This window comes from Dromiciops gliroides, chromosome 6 (assembly GCF_019393635.1).
Source record: "Dromiciops gliroides isolate mDroGli1 chromosome 6, mDroGli1.pri, whole genome shotgun sequence".
NCBI lineage: Eukaryota > Metazoa > Chordata > Mammalia > Microbiotheria > Microbiotheriidae > Dromiciops > Dromiciops gliroides.
In genome coordinates, this window is record NC_057866.1 from 273277605 (window position 1) to 273296801 (window position 19197).

The 19197-nt window shown below is 39.4% G+C and overlaps 1 protein-coding gene across 4 annotated transcripts in view; it reads left to right on the forward strand.

Moving 5' to 3' along the window:
- The window catches only part of PDE5A (phosphodiesterase 5A), a 187219-nt gene that overhangs the window by 26604 nt on the left and 141418 nt on the right, over nucleotides 1-19197 (forward strand). For all 4 annotated transcript variants that reach the window (XM_043971733.1, XM_043971734.1, XM_043971737.1 and 1 more), the window contains exon 2: nucleotides 13357-13945. In XM_043971733.1, the coding sequence (XP_043827668.1) occupies nucleotides 13357-13945 (589 nt within the window). The remainder of the gene's footprint in view (nucleotides 1-13356; nucleotides 13946-19197) is intronic.

A 19197-nucleotide genomic window follows, 5' to 3' on the forward strand; every position in this document is an offset into this window, starting at 1 on the left:
TGGTGATACATAGCTGCCCCACAGTGAGGAATGAGAGGAAGTAATGTTCTTTGCTGGTTACTGTTGACTTGGATCTCAAGAAGAGAACATGAACCACTGAGACTTTGACTTTAGTATCAACATTTATCAAAAGCTTGGCCATCTGTAGGAAAACAAGGCAAGTTTAGGAATTTGTGTATTTGCTGGGACAGACCGGGGGATGGCAGGATACCAGTTAATCACATAATTGTTAACTGAGAGTAAGGACCCTCATCTGTGGGTCTGTGATACTTCAGGGTATTTCCAGTGATCCTAAGTGATGTTGGGAAATTCTCAAAACCAAATGAATTATGTATAACCTCAGTTTAAAAAGTGAACCTGCTGTCCAGCTGACTTCTTAGGGGTAAGTGGAATGTGTTTCAGATTGAAATGGGATGACATTCCTACTCCAAAATGATGGGGAAGGGCTAATAGAAGGATCTGGGACAGGAAGAGGAAGGGGTACATATCAGACAAGATGGAAAACAACATAAAGTTCCCATAAACTTTTCATTATATCTCTCTTGTGGAGATTTATTTTGACTTTCTGGAATCTTAATTTTTTATTTGGGGTTTTGGCTGGTTTTGTTTTTTTCCTGGTTTAGACCTGTCATTTCATTGTTTTAAGGAACTCCCTCCATCAATGTAACTAACACCTTTCCAATTTCTAGTTTGTTTCCTGCAATCCTGAGAGGTTGTTGTTTTGCCAGGGTCACACAGCTACTATGTCTTAGGGGAAGGACCTAATCCAAAGTCTCCTGACTCCACAGCCGGCCATCTATCTACTATACCATACTGTCTGTTCCTTTCATTAACAATCCTAGAATCAGAGATTTGGAGCTGAAAGGGACTTCGGAGGGCATCCGGTCCAAGTCCTACATATTACAGAAAAGGAAACTGAGTCTCAGAGAGGTTATGTAACTTACCCAGAGTTACACAGCTAGTAGGTGTCTGGGTGTCTTCTTAACTCCCACTACACTGAATTGCCCCAGTCATTAAAATTAAGTTTAATAAAGAAAAAGCAGGGGGGGGTGGTTAGAGATCCGTGCTACAGCTGAAATATTACTGAATTCAGAGTCAGAATTTAGAATCAAACCCAGGCTCCAACATTTCTTAACTGTGGGACTGTGGACAAATCAAACTCTCAGAACCTCAGTTTTCCTGTCTATAAAATGGGGGTAATAAAACCACATTACTTAGTTTCATAAAATGTGCCTATAGAGATAAAAAACCCTATAGAAATATGAACTCTTATATCTAGTTTTTAAGAAGATTTGTTTTAAGTTCCTAAAGCATTAATATCTTTAGATTAAAATGGAAGTTTTTAAATTTGCTGTCAGTTGGAGCAACGCTTTACTGAAACAAATTCTTTTTGTGAACCTCATGACAGAAGCAAACTCTTCTGAACAAAGCTTTGTGAACTAAAGTCTTGGCAACTTAGAAGGGGCTTTGAGTAGAACTATGCACCCAGAGTGTGACCCTGGACTTGTCTTTGCCCTTCAGCCTCTGCCTATGGCCTGGCTTCACTTGAGTGGAAAGACAAGGTCGCTTTTAACTGGCTTATGAATCTATTCTTTATTCCATTTCTTGGTGCCACCCTGATAAAAAGAACAAAGAATCTTACTGAAGGACATCTCTGGTCTAGGGCTCTTTCCTTGATTTTTTTCATTTTCAGTGTCCTTTCATGTTCATATTTTGCCTTGGGTGATTGTAGAAGCCCCATGAGGTTGGTGGATGGTGGCCCGCCCATTTTACAGAATTGGCAGTTAAGGCTCTGAGGCCCTCTGATTTAACGTCCTTTATGTAGGTAGCAGCTATCTAGAGAATTGGTTGGAGAGCCCTGATGTCTAACTCTTAGACTTTGCTGCTTTCTCTTACTTCTGTTATGTCATAGGGAAATGAGATTCTTGGAGCAGGTCAATCATTCCCTCCCTATGTAATCACAAGGGTCTTCTGTTACTTTTCATACCTTAGAATCTTTGTGTTAGCAGAAGGTGTAAATGTCATTTAGTCCTACCCTTATCCGAATTATATGATGATGACTCCTGTCTAGAACAGCTGATGGATGCTTGTCTAGACTGCTTGAATACCAGTAGTGAAGGAGAGTTAGGTGTGGGAGAGGAAATAAAATACTATACATTGAAAAAATGTTGTTTTTTTTTAAAGTAAGCAGCACATCGTTTTTGATCAGTTCTACTTATTAAAGAGGACACATATTGGCCATGTGATCCCAGTCCAGTCATGTGCCCTTTCAGTGGTCTAGGCCTCTTTCTATGATATAAACCAAAGAGAAGGTGCTGATGAACCTGCATTGGTAAAGGAAGTTTCCTCATTCCACCAGTAAAATCCCAGGCTCTATCCTCTATTCCTATCTAGTTTTTAGGAAGTTCTTGCATTTATTCCTGGGAAACTGGCCTCCCCATAGCTTCCATTCTCCTTTTGGGTTTCCTTGGGAATAAATTGTATGGAAAGGAACAAGGGAAGAATGGAATTAAAAGAAGAGGAAGGAGAAGAAGATTGGGAGGAATGGAGATTTGTGCGGAAGGCCTAAGAATGAATTTGCAGAGGTAAAGTATTTCTTTCAATGCAGAAAGGTTAGAATTTGATTTAATGAAGGACTCATGGTAATCATGGTTCAGAAAATCAAGCAAACTCCCAGGCCATCCAGAGGGTCTTACAAAGGGAGTCCTGCATGAGAATTTACATACACTGAAATTCAGAATAACAGATTAACAAGCAGGAATGTTGTTAGGCACCTGGACTGGACACGAAGGCTGAATTCCAACAGTGCCTGCCCTCAGGGAAATTATATTTTATTGGGGAGAAACAAGGCATGGACTCAGACAAATGAGTACAAGTTGGCGATGTTGAGTTCTGGAAGAAATTATTGGACCAGGTGAGGCCTTATATGGTAGAAAGAATGCTGGACTTAGAGTCTGAAGATTTGGATTTGATTATAGGCCTTTGCATGTCCTACCTGTAATCATGGGTGTGGATTTTTGAGCCTCAATTTTCCCAGTCTTTAAAGTGGGAATAATAATAATATCCAGAGCCATAAGGTGCTAGCATTGAACAAACAGAGCTTCCCACCCAGATGCCAACATTAAGGAGTTCTGAGCTTCATCTCTGCCATACCCTACTATTACTGGGCTCCACCTCAAGGTCTTCCTGGAGTTTGGGGCATGGTTATCCCTACTGGACTGTCTTGGGAAGAAGCCACCCTCAGTGGGATTGTCTTCCCATGCTGATGCCACATGACTCCAAATGAATTTGCCCAAAGGGCTGCTCTGGCTTGCTTGGACTCTTGAGAATTCTTGTACAGTCAGCCTCAGAAGTTGTCATGAGAAAAGGGCTTTGAAAAGGGACTTCAGATAAGGGAACATTTCCTCCATTGTTGGTCAACGGCAAGGTGGAGAGGCAAGAGAGAGAGGGTGACTCCTTGGAAAGAGTGCTATCCTGGAGGGTGTCAGAAAAAGTTCTTCTGAGACTTACTAGCTGTGTGGCATTGGACAAGTGCCTTAATTACTTCATCAGCAAAATGAGGTGGAGGGGATGGTTTACAACAGCTACTAAGATTTCCACCATCTCAAGATCTATGAGGTCATACCTGTTTTGTGTTGTTTTCATTACAGTAGTCTGAACTTTGTATAAAAGGTACATGACTGCAAATGAGGCTTCAGACAGCGATCACATAGCTAGCAACCAAAGCTTGTTGGTATCTGATGCATTTTTTTTAAAAATTTGTTTTTTTAGAAGATACTTTCTAATACAAAGTGAATCTTTTGGCCCTCAGAAATGACTTCTCCTACACGATCCATGTTGTGGGTGAAAGAAATGCAAATTACAGACTTACCATATGGAATGGGCATGCTTGTGGAGGGCGAGGGTTTGGGGCTGACCTTGTTCCTCATTCTGTGGGCTGGATGCTGGGCTGGGTGCGTGTGGTTTCAAATCCAATTTCTCAAGTTTGTCTTTTTCATTTGGTAACCTCTCTCTTAGCCATCACCCCCATAATGATGGCAGGAATATTTTATGGTCAGTGCTCTCTCTTTTGTCTTTGGAAATATTTTCAGTCTTCACAGAAAAATAGTAGCATAGGTTTATACTTGAAAGGGAGTTTTAGAAGTCATCTGATCTAGTCCTTTCATTTTATGGGTGGGAAAGATGAGGCTTGGAGTATCTGTCTCAACAATTAACTATAGGACAGCCTACAAAGGAATGGAATATCCACTCAATGCAGCTGTATGAATGTGAAGCATATTTTGGGAGACTCATTACCATTTTTCTCCTGTTTTGTTTAGTTATTTAGTTATAGAGCCCTTGGGTTTAATTATCATTTCTCTCAAATCTATACATGTAGCTCTTGTTTCTCTTGCAAAACAAATTCCTGCATTAGCCCTGTTCAAAGGAAGGAAGGAAGGAAGGAAGGAAGGAAGGAAGGAAGGAAGGAAGGAAGGAAGGAAGGAAGGAAGGAAGGAAGGAAGGAAGGAAGGAAGGAAGGAAGAAAGGAGAGAGAAACAAGAAAACAAGCATCAATCTTTCCTCTGAGTCCATCAGTTTTCTATCTGGAGGTGGATAGCATGCTTCATTATGAGTCATCTGGAATTGTGGTGGATCATTGTGTTGATTAGAGTTGCTAAGTCTTTCAAAGTTTGTGGTTACAATGTTGCTGTAACTATATACATGGTTCTTCTGTTTCCTCTCTTTTCCTTTGTATATGTTCCATGTATATATTTATGTGCGTATTTTTCTTTTGTTAGAATATAAGCTCTTTGAGGTCAGATGCTTTCACATTAAAAATAAATCTTCATCTTCTAATGTGCCTGGAACATAGTAGCCATGGCATTAGAAATGCTTTGTTGTTGTTCAGTCATGTCTGACTCTTCATGACTCCATTTGGGGTTTTCTTGGCAGATACTGGAATGGTTTGCTATTCCCTTCTTCAGCTTATTTGATGGATGAGGAAACTGAGGTAAACAGGGTTGACTGACTTGCCCAGAATCACACAGCTAGTAAGTGTCTGAGGCCAGAATCGAACTCAGAAAGATGAGTCTTCCAGACTCCAGGCTCAGAGCTTTATCCATTATGCCAACATGGTGGTTGAGTGATTAATTCATTGGTCCTTATTCTGCCCTCTGGTGCTATAAAATGTAGATAATATTTCTTCTAGATGACAAGCTTCCTATATTTAGAGATAGTGATTATGCCTGCTCTGCCTCTTACCCTTGATTAACATCCTCAGTTCTGTCAACCTTTCATTATGTGGAATGGTTTTATATTCCTTCACCATCCTTGGTTGCCCCCTCCTGGATGCACAACTCTGATGTGGGTCCCACTTTACCAAGGCCCCTTTGAAATATGGTTCACACAGATGATCTCAGTGTTGTAGGTGTTATCTGACCTGAGCACAATGCTGTGGGGCTCTTCTTTCCTGTCTCCTGCTGGCCCTCCTATTAATACAGCCTAAGATTGGGCTTGGCAGCCTTGGCATAGTATCAATTCACATTAGGGGTGAATTAGATCCCTAAGTCATCTTCTCAGCAACTGTAATTTAGCCTGTTCTGTCTGAGGTTGTTTCTTTTTTTACTTTCTAAAAAATAAGTATCTTAATTTATTTTAAAATTTTGAGTTCCAAATTCATGACCTCCCTCCAACCCCTCTCCCATCCACTGGGAAGGCAAGCAATATGCTATCCATTATGCATGTTGTTCAGGCATTTCAGCCATGTCTGTCTCTTCATGACCCCATTTGGGGTTTCCGTAACACTCGTCTGGTTTGCCATTTTCTTCCCTAGCTCATTTGACAGATGAAGAAACTGGGGCAAACAGTTAAGTATGTTGCCCAGGGTGACATAGCTAGTAAGTATCTGAGGCCAGGTTTGAACTCAGGAAGATGAGTCTTCTTAACTCCAGGCCTGGCACTCTAACTACTATGCTACCTAGCTTCCCTAAAGAATGAAAGACTATTTCCATATGTGACATGTAAAATTAAATATGGTCACCTATTTACTATCCCTAGAACCAGACATGTGCCCACCACCTCAGAGTCTCAGGCCAAAAAGAGGAAATTTCTGTGCCTGTGAGAGTGGAAGCTACCTGTAGTCTGGAAGAGAGGCAGTCCCTACACACTGCTCCAAGCTAATTGTTTGGTAGCATTCAAATCCATTGATTGACATGCCTTGAAGGTGGTCTTAAGTTAGTTAACTTCCTTTAGTTAGTCAAGAAGGTTGATCTACATTTCTTTTGAAATTCTCTTGACTCTGGGCTGGCCCCACAAAACCAGCCGGAGTTCCTGTGTATGTATGTGTGTGTGTGTGGGGGGTCTGAGTCCCCCAAATCCCATTATTTTCGCACACATATAAGCCATGTTGAAAAAAAAAGCAAGAAAAATAAAGAAAGTAGAAAAAATATATACTTCCATCTGCACTTAGAGTCCTTCAGTCTCTCTGGATATGGATAACATTTTTCATCTTGAGTTCTTTGGAATTGTCAATCGTTGCATTGATGAGAGTCACTAAGTCTTTCACAGTTGATCATCATTATAATATTACTCTTACTGTATAGAGTATTCCAGTTCTGCTCACTTCACTTTGCATCAGTTCATACAAGATTTCCCAGGTTTTTTTGAACCAATCCGCTTGTCATTTCTTACAGCACAATAGTATGCAATCACAACTATATAATACAATTTGTTTATTCATTCCCCCAACTGCTGGGCATCTCTTTAATTTCTAATTCTTTACCACCACAAAAATAGCTTCTATGAATATTTTTGTACATTTAAGTCCTTTCCATTTTTCTTGGATCTCTTTGTGATACAGACCTAGTAGTGATATTTCAGGGTCAGAGGGTATGTACAGTTTTATAGACCTTTGGGCATAGTTCCAAATTGTTCTCCGGAATGGTTGGACCAGTTAAATAAGTCTTTATTGATGTCTTCTGTTCCTTACAACATTATATTTAACCCCAGTGTCCTTCTTCCTCCCTTTTCCCCAACCAGAGAGCCATCCCATATAACAAATAGTATTTTGAAAAGAAAAAAATCAGAACAACTGATAGATATATTGAAGAAGTCTGAAAACATGTGCAATGTATAACACCTGTGGATCTCCCACCTCCATCAAAGGGTGGGTTGGGGATTCTTCTCATATTCAAGTCTTACTTGATCTTTGTAATTTTGTTACATTCGCATTTGATCTTTTAGTATGTGGTTGTTCTTTCCATTTACATTATTGTAGTCATTGAATATATTGTTTTCTTGATTCTGCTCACTTCATTCTGCATCAGTTCATGTAGATCTTTCCATGCTTCTCTGTATTCATCACACACATCATTTCTTATAGTGCATTAATGTTCTATTCCATTCATATACCAAAATTTATTTAAGCCATTCCCCAATTGATGGGTGTCTACTTTGTTTCCAATTCTTTGCTATCTATCCCAAAAAGTGATAGTATAAATATTTTGTTGTGTTGGCTAAGAATTGGAAATCAAAGAGTACCCATCAATTGGGGAATGGCTAAACAAACTGTGGTATATGATGGTGAAGGAATATTATTGTGCTATAAGAAATGGCAAGCAGGATGATTTCAGAAAGGCCTGGAAAGACTTGTATAGTGAAGTGAGAAGAACCAAGAGAACATTGTGTACAGAGACAGCAATATTGTTTGATAAAGAACTGTGAAAGACTTAACAATTCTCAACAATATAACGATCCAAGACAATCCCAAAGGACTATTGATGAAGCATACTGTCCATCTCCAAAGAAAGAACTAATATTGATGGAACATAGACTGAAGCATGCCATTTTTCACTTTCTTTCATTTTTTTTATTTTTTCAAGTTTTCTTATACAAAATGACTAATATTGTAATGTATTACATAATCATACATGTATAACATCTGATTGCTTACCACAGGGGGGAGGGGAGGGAGGGAAGGAGGGATAAAAATTGGAACCCCAAACTATAAATAAAAATGTTCATTACTTAAAATAGAGAGGTAGATAGATAGATTTAGATTTTTTTGTATATGATCACTTTATTATCTATAGCTTTCTTGAGGTATAAACCCAATAAAGAAGTCTCTGGTTCAAAGAAAATGGACATTATAGTTACTTTATTTGGATATTTCTGAATTGCTTTCCAAAATGGTTGTACATTTCACAACTTCACCAGCACTATATTAATGCACCTATCATTCCATGCCCCCTCAAACATTAACTGTTGCCATCTTTCATCGCCTTTGCCAATTTGCATGCTGTAAAGTGAGGCCTGATTTGTATTTCACTTATACTTAATGTATTTGATTTGTGTTTCTCTTATAATTAATGATTTTGGTCATTCTTTCATGTGGTTGTGAATATGTTATGGTTCTTTTGAGAATTGTTTGTTCATATCCTTTGACCATTTATCTATTGGTGAATGACTATTAGTCTTAAATATATTTATTATTTACATATCTTGAATACCAAACCCTTAGAGAAATTTAATACAAAGATTTTTTTTCCCATTCAACCATTTCCCTTCTTATTCTAGGTGCACTGATTTTATCTGTGCATAAGTTTTTCATTTCAAGTAATCAAATTATCTATTTTACTTTTTGTAATTGCCTCTTTCTCTAGTCTGGTTAAAAATAAATCTCCTGCCCATAACTGTGAAAGGTATATGTTCTATTTCTCTTTTCATTTTTGTATAGTATAATCTTTAATATTAAGGTCATATATCCATCTAGAATGAATTGTGGAATGTGATGTAAGGTGTTTATCTAAACCTAATTTCTACCAGGCTGTTTTACAATTTTCCTGACAGTTTTTGTAAAATAAGGAATTTCTTCCTAGGTAATTAATTGATGACTTTATTATTTTTTTTGCGGGGCAATGGGGGTTAAGTGACTTGCCCAGGGTCACACAGCTAGTAAGTGTCAAGTGTCTGAGGCCAGATTTGAACTCAGGTACTCCTGAATCCAGGGCTGGTGCTTTATCCACTGTGCCACTTAGCTGCTCCAATGACTTTATTCTTAATAAATTTTATCTTGTTTCTCTGTTTGCCTGAGGGAATAATATTGGCACCTACCTCTGGGGGTTAATGGGAGAATCAAATGAGAAAATATTTTAAGTGCTTTGCGTCATATTTGACATACAGTAGGTATTTAATAAATTCTTATTACCTTCCTTTCCATTTTGTTAGTTGCAGTGCATCTTTCCAACTCATTTGTATATTTTAAGTTCTTCATTCTATTATCTAAAGAAATAAATCTTCTGCATCTATGTCTTTTCCATATTTCATAAGCAAAATAAACTTCCACATTGGCCATGTATAAAACTGTATGTTTCATTTTGCACCTTGAGTCTGTAACCCCTCTGTCAAAAGCTTGGTTAGTGTACTACATCAGCTGTGCTCTGCAATTATGGTTGGTCATTGTGTTAGGAGTTCACACATCTTTCAATATCATTGGGTTTTTTTTTACAGTGTTGTTATTATTTTATAAATTGTTTTTCTAGCTCTGCTCGCTTCTATCTGCATCAGTTCACATAGATCTTCCCAAGTTTCTTTGAAATCTCCTTTCTTGTTTGTTTGGGTTTTTCTTGTTTTTGGGGGGCAATTGGGGTTAAGTGACTTGCCCAGGGTCACACAGCTAGTAAGTGTTAAGTGTCTGAGGCGGGATTTAAACTCAGGTCCTCCTGAATCCAGGGCCGGTGCTCTATCCACTGTGCCACCTAGCTGCCCCTGAAATCTCCTTTCTTGGGGCAGTTAGGTGGTGCAGTGGATAGAGCACTGGCCCTGGAGTCAGGAGGACCTGACACTTAACACTTACTAGCTGTGTGACCCTGGGCAAGTCACTTAACCCCAATTGCCTCACTATAAAAAAAAAATCTCCTTTCTTATGGCACAATAGTATTCCAATATATTCACATACCATTCCCCAATTGATGGGCACTCCTATAGTTTTCATTTCTTTTTTTTGTGGTGCAGTGAGGGTTAAGTGACTTGCCCAAGGTCACACAGTTGGCTTGATTTGAACTCAGGTCCTCCTGATTCCAGGGCTGGCACTTTATTCACTGTGTCACCTAGCTGCCTAGTTTTCAGTTCTAGTGACTGCAAAAAGAACAGCTATAAATATTTTTGTACATAGGAGTCCTTTTCTTCTCTCCTTACTCTCATTGGAGTGTAGGTCTAGTAGTACCCTTCCCCTGTAAGTGCTTGTAAGCCACTCATTTAAAAATATTTGCAGAATTCTGCCTAAATTGAAATGCTCATCATGTCTATGGTTTATAACTTTCTTTCTCTTGTCAAGATCAGAGCGCCATCTGTCTGTGTTTGTGTCCAGCTTCCTCTTCCATTTTGCCTAGTTACTCAGAGATTACTGACATTGGTTTAGCCATCACAGCAAGTTATCTTAATCTTTGGGAATGTGATTCTTAGCCTAGAGAGTAGGACTCATTTAAAGTAGCTAGGTATGATCTCTTGTTGACTCTCCACTATCTCAGGTTTCAATCTCTTTTCAACTCTGTTAGATCTTTCATTTCTTTCAATGTCATTTTCCCTGTTGGGAAAGGACAGTGTCACTATCTATAGACATTAGGCCACCTGTCCTGTTTGTTCTTGTTTCTATGTCCCTTTTCATACCTGTTATAAATGACAATTTAAAATGTAGTCTCATTTGAATTCCCTTTGCAATCACAGTGGTTTCTTCCAATGCCCTCCCCCACCATCACCCCTGTCATTTTCTTTTTCATTGATATTGTCAAAATTTCATATTTTAGAACTTCCCCTCCCTTTTGTCCCATCATCCTTTTTGATGTCTCAAAGGATGGGATTGTATCTGTTGCTTATGGAAACTATGAAAATTGTGTTCTTCAAGTCTAGGGTTCTTGTGTTCAGCATATGCCCGGTAGTCTTAGTTATCACAGATTATAAGACAGTGTGTCATCTTTCAGTATTCTGGCTACCCCCACTTAACTATCCAGGGCTTGTCCCTTCTAGCTCTGAATCTGTGATCCTATTAACCTGTGACAAGTCAGAGGTGTATTTTCCACTATTGTTTCGACTACTTGTTAGGAGATGGAAGTCAGGCTTTTATCAGGTACCCTGGTTTTAGCAAAATGGGACTGTTAAAAGATGTCTCCAGAGTTGGAGTGCTCTTTTGCTGTTATATCTTGTGTCTCTTCTAGTTTGATGATGATTCATATCTTCCATTTGGTCAGGCAGCCTATAGTACAGTCCCTCAATGCAATCCTCTCTCTCTCTCTCTCTCTCTCTCTCTCTCTCTCTCTCTCTCTCTCTCTCTCTCTCTGTATATATATATATATATGTGTGTGTGTGTGTGTGTGTATGTATATCTGTCTCTGCCTGTCTCTCTCTCTGTGTTCCTCTGTTCCTCTCTCTCCCTTCTTCCTAACCCTCTCTCCCTTCTTCCCTTCCTCCCTCCCTCCCTTCCTTCATTCCTCCAATCTTCTCCATGTGTCATTGCTTCATCCCTCTGCCTTTCTCAGTTCTGAACTCAAATCAATAATCAAATAACTCTGTCATTGTTCCTTGAAAAGGCATATCAACCTACTTTTCTTGAGCTTCACTTACCATCCTTGTAATTTGCCAAATGAAAATACTTTCCTAAGCCACAACTCTACTCCCCTAAAAATTATTTGCCTTATTACAATATAAGTTACTTGATGGCAGAGACTGTCTTAATTTGTATTCTCAGAGCTTAGCACAGTTCTTGACACACAGTAAGTGCTTAATACATTCTTAGAAAAATACATTAATTGATTCATTTCTATGTACATCTATCTTTTTCTTGACACCCTACCACCCTTTCAATCAGATTTCTTACAGAAGTTTTAGCTCAAGCTAAAGAATTGAAAATTAATTGGGCTGCCCATCAACTGGGTATGGCTGAACAAGTTGTCATGTATGAATGTGATGGAATACTATTATGCTATAAGAAATGATAAAGGTGATGGCTTCAGAAAAACCTGGGAAGAGTTATATGAATGGATGCAAAGTGAAGTGAGCAAAACCAGGAAAACAATTCATACAATAATTGCAATATTGTAAAGATAATCAATTGTGAAAGAATAAGTAACTCATCAACACAGTGTAAGCGAAGAGCGAATGAAGTGTCGAATCAAGCATGTGTGTGTGCATACATACATACACACATACATACATATATATACAGAGAGAGAGATGGCTAATGCAGAAATTTCTTGTCTTTGTACATGTTTTGATGCGTTTTGTTTTTCTTGCTCTTTTGATGGATGGGGTAGAGGGAGGTGGGAGGGAGAGAATTTGGAATGGCAAATAAAATGAAATTAATTTTTTTAAAGTATTGGAATTTCCCCAATTGTGACATTCCCCCTTGTTCTTTTGAGGCAAGATTTGATTTTTGGAAATGAACAAAAAGGCCATTCTGAGCCAAGGTAATTGTTCAAGCCAGGTTAACAACGAGCTGTGACTATGGACTAACAAGAATGTTCTTTTACATTCTTAATTTGTCTGTGATGTAAACAAGAAAAAATGAAGGGGAAGAGGAGGGGGCTGAACAGTGGCAGTTTTGATGGCCTGTATGTCCATAGCTACTTTGAAGGCACAAAACTCACAGGTCCTGGTTACTTAAGAAATCAACCTTGATTCATAGCCACACCTTATTATGTCTGATTGTTTGACAAAAGAGTCTATTAGAAACATGTGTAATTATTGACTGTATGTTCTTCTTCATTTGTGTAATTATTGACTGTATGTTCTTCTTCATTTGCAATGTGAAGGGTGTTCTGTTTCCTTATGATGTTCTTACCTCCCCCCATACCACTTTATATGCCCTAACAGATCATCTAAAATAGCAGACATCTTTTTTAAAAGTCATTGATATTTCATTTTGGAATAAATCCTTAGGCTTAACCCTACTGGATTTGCCTTGTTAATCACATTTTCCTTAGGTTAATATTAAATTTCCATTTTTATTCTGTGAGCAAAAACCAAATGATTGTAGAGGAGGCAGCCTAGATGTATTATGGGTTATAATTAAATAAGCTTTGTATGGGTAATTGAGAGTTAATATCACTGAAATGCTAATTGCAGCAAATGCACTCCTTTCTGCATTAAAGAAATCCCCTGAGTTCTACCGGTGGCTGTGTTTCCCTTTCTTTATATCCTTGGCACTTTGCTCAGTGCCTGACACATAGTCAGTGCTTAATAAATGCTTGTGGATTAATTGGATTTTTCCTGGTAAATCAAATATTTAATTGTTCATTCTCTGATTAGTTTTCCTAAATGTGAGTTAAGTTCTCTCTCCTCCTCTCGGTGAAATATCAACTCATTTTGGACTATTTCATTCTGCAGAGAAATGGTCAATGCATGGTTTGCTGAGAGAATTCATCCTATCCCAGTCTGTAAGGAAGGAGTCAGAGGTCACACGGAGTCCTGCTCTTGTCCTACTCAGCAGAGTCCCCGTTCTGAAACCACTGCCCCTGGCACCCCCACCAGGAAGATCTCAGCCTCAGAGTTCGACAGGCCACTCCGGCCCATTGTCGTCAAGGACGCTGAAGGAACCGTGAGCTTCCTCTGTGAGGCGGAAAAGAAGGAACAGATGCCTCTACAGCCCCCCAGGTTTGGTGCTGATACAGGAGATCAGTGCTCAAGGCTCTTGGAGCTTGTGAAAGATATTTCTAGTCATTTGGATGTCACAGCGCTTTGTCACAAAATCTTCTTACACATCCATGGGCTGATCTCCGCTGATCGCTATTCCCTTTTCTTGGTCTGTGAGGACAGCTCCAATGACAAATTCCTCATCAGTCGCCTGTTTGATGTGGCAGAAGGCTCTACCCTGGAAGAAGCTTCCAATAGCTGTATCCGCTTGGAATGGAACAAGGGAATCGTGGGACATGTGGCAGCTCTGGGGCAACCCTTGAACATCAAAGATGCCTATGAGGTAATGAGGGTCTGCCCAGGATGGGTGGGGGAAATGGGGACATTGTCCTGGATTAAATTTCATTCAACAAATATCATTTGGCACCTACTCTCTGGAAGGCTCTGTCCTAGGCACCAGTGAGACAAAGACACCAACTTTGCATCACACTAGGGGACATAATATGGGTACAAATAAACATAGTACAAGAAAAATTGAGGAAGGAATAAGTCCTAAGGATGGGGGTGATCAGTGAAGGATTTGTGGGGACTCTGAGAGGCAGAAATAAGGAGGGAATACATTCCAAGCATGGGTGAATGGCTTTGGTAAATGCATAGAGGTGAGAAATTGAGGGTTGAGTTCATGAAAGAGTCAGGCTGAAAAGGAAAAATAAATCAGCCCAGATCCAAGAGTCAGACTAGTCCTGATTCAGATCTTGCTTGGCTTCCACCAAATACTTCCTTTTTCACTAGGGTTAATAGGTAATGAATTTCTTTCATAGGATTTTATCCTCTAAGTCAGTGGTCTCCAGGGCTTGCGATGTGATCAGCCAATCAGAATGTAGAAAGAAGAGTCACATCTCACTCTTTCTCACAATGACCATTTGAGGAGTTTGTCTCCAACACAACCTCACCTACCCCATATCCCCCAGGTCACCTCACTGCAGGAGGACCAGTTCTGTGCCCAGGAGCAGTGAACAGTGAGTAATATTCCCACTTCCCTCCTGCATTATTAGGTAGAGAGAGTCACTCATAATGAGTAAGTACAGATGGTTTATGATCTAACAAGCCGATCTCATTACATATTATCTTTCTTCCAAACACTCTCCTATTCCAAACATGCTTATTACTGTTAGCACCTCTAGCCTTCAAGCAACCCAAGTTCCCACTTCTGCTTCTCCTAGATAGCCAGTATTTTGATATCTTAGTTGTATCTTACCTAGATATTTTAATATTTTGAGACCTCCATAACATCTCTCATGTCTCTTCACTTCTCTCTATTCATACCTCCCTCACCCTAGTTCAGGTCCTCCTGAGCTCTTGCCTAGAATATTAAAGTAGCCTCCTAATAGATCTCCCTGCCTCCAGTCTCCCCCATCTCTGATCCATCTTCCACATAATTGTCAAAGTGATTTTTCTAAAGCATAGGTCTGGTGTTGTTGCCTCCCTACTCAATAAACTCCCATGGCCCCCTTTTGTCTGTGGTTGATCTTTATCTCATTTAAAAAAAATATCTATTTTTGTCCAAGTCTTATAATATACACAATTATTGGTGAAGCAGTCAATGTGTATAATTGCAAATAAGTACACAGATATTGAAGTTGGGTACTCAGAGATTTTTTTTTTACTGATAGGGGTATACTATTAGAAAAACTTTGGAAGACACTAGTGTGACAATGTCCACAGGAGGTGGAACAGACATGTTAGTGGTCACTGATATTCTTTAGTTAGAAAAGATGCAGAGAAAGCTAGAATCATTTCAAGGGCAGTTTGTTGGCAAGGAAGCCATGACGGTGTACCCAGAAATGTCTTTTACTGACTCTGTTGGTTCTTGCTCTTTGCTTTCTGGAGCCTTAGCTCCCCTCAGCTCACTTTAGAGCAAAGACTTTGGGCTTTAGTTGTGATGAGGCTTTAAGAATTCAGGGGAAGAGCCCTGGCTTTGGAATCAAAGGACCTGGGTTTGAATCTTGGTCCTGTCACTTAACCACCTTTCACCTTGAGCAAGTCAATTCAATAACTGAAGCCTCAGTTTCTTCACCAGTCGATCATGAAGTTGGCCTAAAGTTACTAAGTTGTGCATACCTTCTAACCCGGGGATCTAACTACTAGATACACAGCCCAAAGAGAACAAAAGAAAAAGGGAAATGGCCTACATATTAAATGTGTATGTATATAAACATTTATGTGTATGTATACATACATATGTCCCAATGTATAAGTTCTTTGCTTAGCAGCCAAAAACGAGAAACTCGGGAGCTGTCTTCCTATTGGGTAATTGCTAAACAAACTGTGGAATGTGCATGTAATGAGATACTGTTGTGCTCTAAGAAGTGATGAAGGGGTTGGTTTCAGAGAAACCTGGCAAGACTTGTATGAACTGATACAAATTGAAGAGAGAGAATGGGGGGAAACAGTATACATAGTAATAGCAATATTGTAACAATGATCAACTGTCAAAGACTTAAGAACCCTGATCCATGCAGTGATGAACCAAACCATGAGTCCAAAAGAGTGGAGAAGAAACATGCCACTCACCTCCTGCCTGAGACGGCATAAGCTGAAAATGCAGACAGACAGACCTTTCTGCTCATGTGTACATGACCTTTCTGCTCAATGTGGAGATATGTTTCTCTGGACTCTGAATGTTTATGATGAGAATTTTGTTTTTCTCTTTGTTTCTTTTTTTGGTTCAATGGGAGAGGTTCCCGAGAGGGACAGAGCACAAGTGAATGCATAAACAAATACATTTTTAAACTTAACCGGGTTGTACTGCATGATTTCTGTGGTCCTTTTCAGCTCTAAATTCTGTGATTCTATGATTTGTTTTTTTAAATAAATTCAGCTTAACAGAGACAAATGGAAGCAAGCAGAGAATCGGGGATGAAGGATCAAGGGGCCATAAAGTCATGGGTTTATAACTGGAAGGGACATTAGGAGTCATCAAGTACAGCCTCCTTCATTCTACAGATTAAGCTACTGAGGTGCAGGGATGTGAATCCACTTACTGGGTGTCACACAGCTAGTAAATGTCTGAGGCAGGATTTGAATCGAGGTCTCCCTGACTTTAGGTCTGATGCTCCATCAGTTACACCAGGGATTCTAAATATCTTTGGTGTCATGGACCTCTTTGGTGGTCTGATAAAGCCCATGATCCCCTTTTCTAGAGTAATGTTTTCAAATAATAGCTTTATTTTCTTTAAAGAAGCTTTATTTTATTTAAATAAATATTATGGCATAAGAAATATGCTTTAAGTTTTGCAGAGTGCTTTACAAATATTACAACAAGCCTGGGTGGTAGATGCTGTTACAATCCCCATTTTACAGATGGAGAAACTGAGGTGGAGGTTAAGTAACTTGCCTAGGTTCACACAGTTAGTAAGTGACAGGCTGGATTAAAACTCAAGTCCAAGCCCAGTACTCTAGCCACTGTGCTACTTAACCCCTCTAAATTTTAAAATGCATGGATAATTAAATTAAAAAATTTTTTAAGTGTTACCCCATTAGAATATAAGATCCTTGAAGGCAAAGACTATATACTTATAATTGTCTTATTCCCACGGCTTAGAACACTGCCTGGCACATAGTAAACATTTTATAAATGCTTGTTGATTAGCTAAGGAAAGCAATTATATTGAAATACAGGCAATGGAAATATTGAAAATAATGCATTCATGGAAGGCAGGTTTAAAACCCCTTTGCCCATAGTGATTGTATATGTGATTCTATTCATCATGGGACCTTGATGACAGTGAGCTTGCATTCATGACATTACAGGTGCATTGTGGGGTACATTAGGAGCTTCCCTACTAGTCTGGATGTGTTTATTGCTCTGTGGACCCCTACATGCCACTGAGGTTGTGATTTGCAGACTAGACTTGGGATAGGTTTCTGGCTTTGAAATCCTCATTCTTTCTCTGTTTGCATGTAATTATTATATTTTTTACATTGTAGAATTAGTTAATGGCTTTTACTCTGCCTTTAGCAGAAAATACTCAGTGGCACAGAGGCCTTCTAACCCTGGCTCAGGTTTCTGAATAGGTCTAATTACCTTGAAATTGGGCATTTGTCGGAGTAACTTTTAAGTCTTTAAACCATCATACCTCCCAGCAAGATTGTTAGTCAAATTTTAAAAAGTTATAGTAGAAAGTATGCCCCTACATCAGTTAGGAATAACAGCAATAATTAATAATAATAATAATAATAGGGATAGCTGGCATATACACAGCACTTGAAGGTGTGCTAAGTAAGCCCTTTACAAATATTATCTTGTTTGATCGTCACAACAGTCCTGAGAGGTAACTAGTCCTGTTAATGTCCCTATTTTACAGATGAGGAAACAGACTTAGAGATGTTACATGACTCACCCAGGGTCACATGGCTAGAAAGTCTCTGAGGCTAGATTTGAACTCCGATCTTTGTGAATCCAAGTCCAGCACTCTATGCACTGTACTACTAACTCTAGCAACAATGGGATGCACCAATGGAAAGTACTTTGGACCATGCAGAAACCACTGAAGATACAGTGCCCACAGCTATGCTGTTTATTTCCCTGGGAAGATGATGTGAATACTGGCTGCTGCCTAGAGGCATATTGAGTACATTCAGTGTATAAAACACTGGGCTCTGTGCAAAGAAAAATAGCAAGATTTATGTGACATCAGCTCTGCCCTCATACAGTCTAGCAGGAGGAAATAAGATAGGGATCAGACGTTAGAGTTTGGGGAACTCCATCTACCAAGAAGAATCAGCATACTCTCTGTATCCTTTTAGAATAGTTTAGGGGACTAAGAGGTTAAATAATTTGTATAGGGTCATATAGCCAGGATATGTTGGAGGTGCGATTCAAACTCAGGGCTTCCTGTTTTCAAGGCTGGCTCACTATGCACTACACTACCTCCCCAAGATATCCATGCAAATAAACAAAATTTGTAGTAGAATGCAGAAGTGGCTAAGAGATACCAGAGACTGCAAAAGCTCGCAGACTTGGCTTGGGTACAGAGAAGGCTCCCAGAAGAAGGGGTTTGATTTGCATCTTGAAGTAGTTAGAATTTTCACTAGTTGAAGTGGAGGAGGGAAAGGATGGGTCAAGGCATACATTCCACAAATGGTATGGGGGATGATTGCAATAAGGGAAAATTCAGGAGTCCTGTTTTTCTGCAGGAAAATGGAGTAAGTAGCATTGGGTGAATCTGGGGAACTAACTTGGGACTAAGGGGTTGAATGTCAACAACTTATGAGTTTGGGTCAGACAGCTGGAAGCGTCTGAAGGTTTTTAAGTTGATCTGAGAGCAAGGGTGGCCGTGAAGAGACACTTTGGTCTAGTCAGTCAGTCAGTAATGATTTATTTAACAACCACTATGTGCCAAGCACGGTGCTAAGCCAACAAAAGTTCACAAAAAGAGGCAAAAGACAGTCCCTGCCCTCAAGGATCTTACAGTCTAATTGAGGAGACAACAAACAAAAATGTACAATAAACTATATACACTCTAAATAGGAAATATTAAGAGAGTGAGGGCACTAGAATTAAGAGGAGGTAGGGAAAGCTTCCTGTAGAAG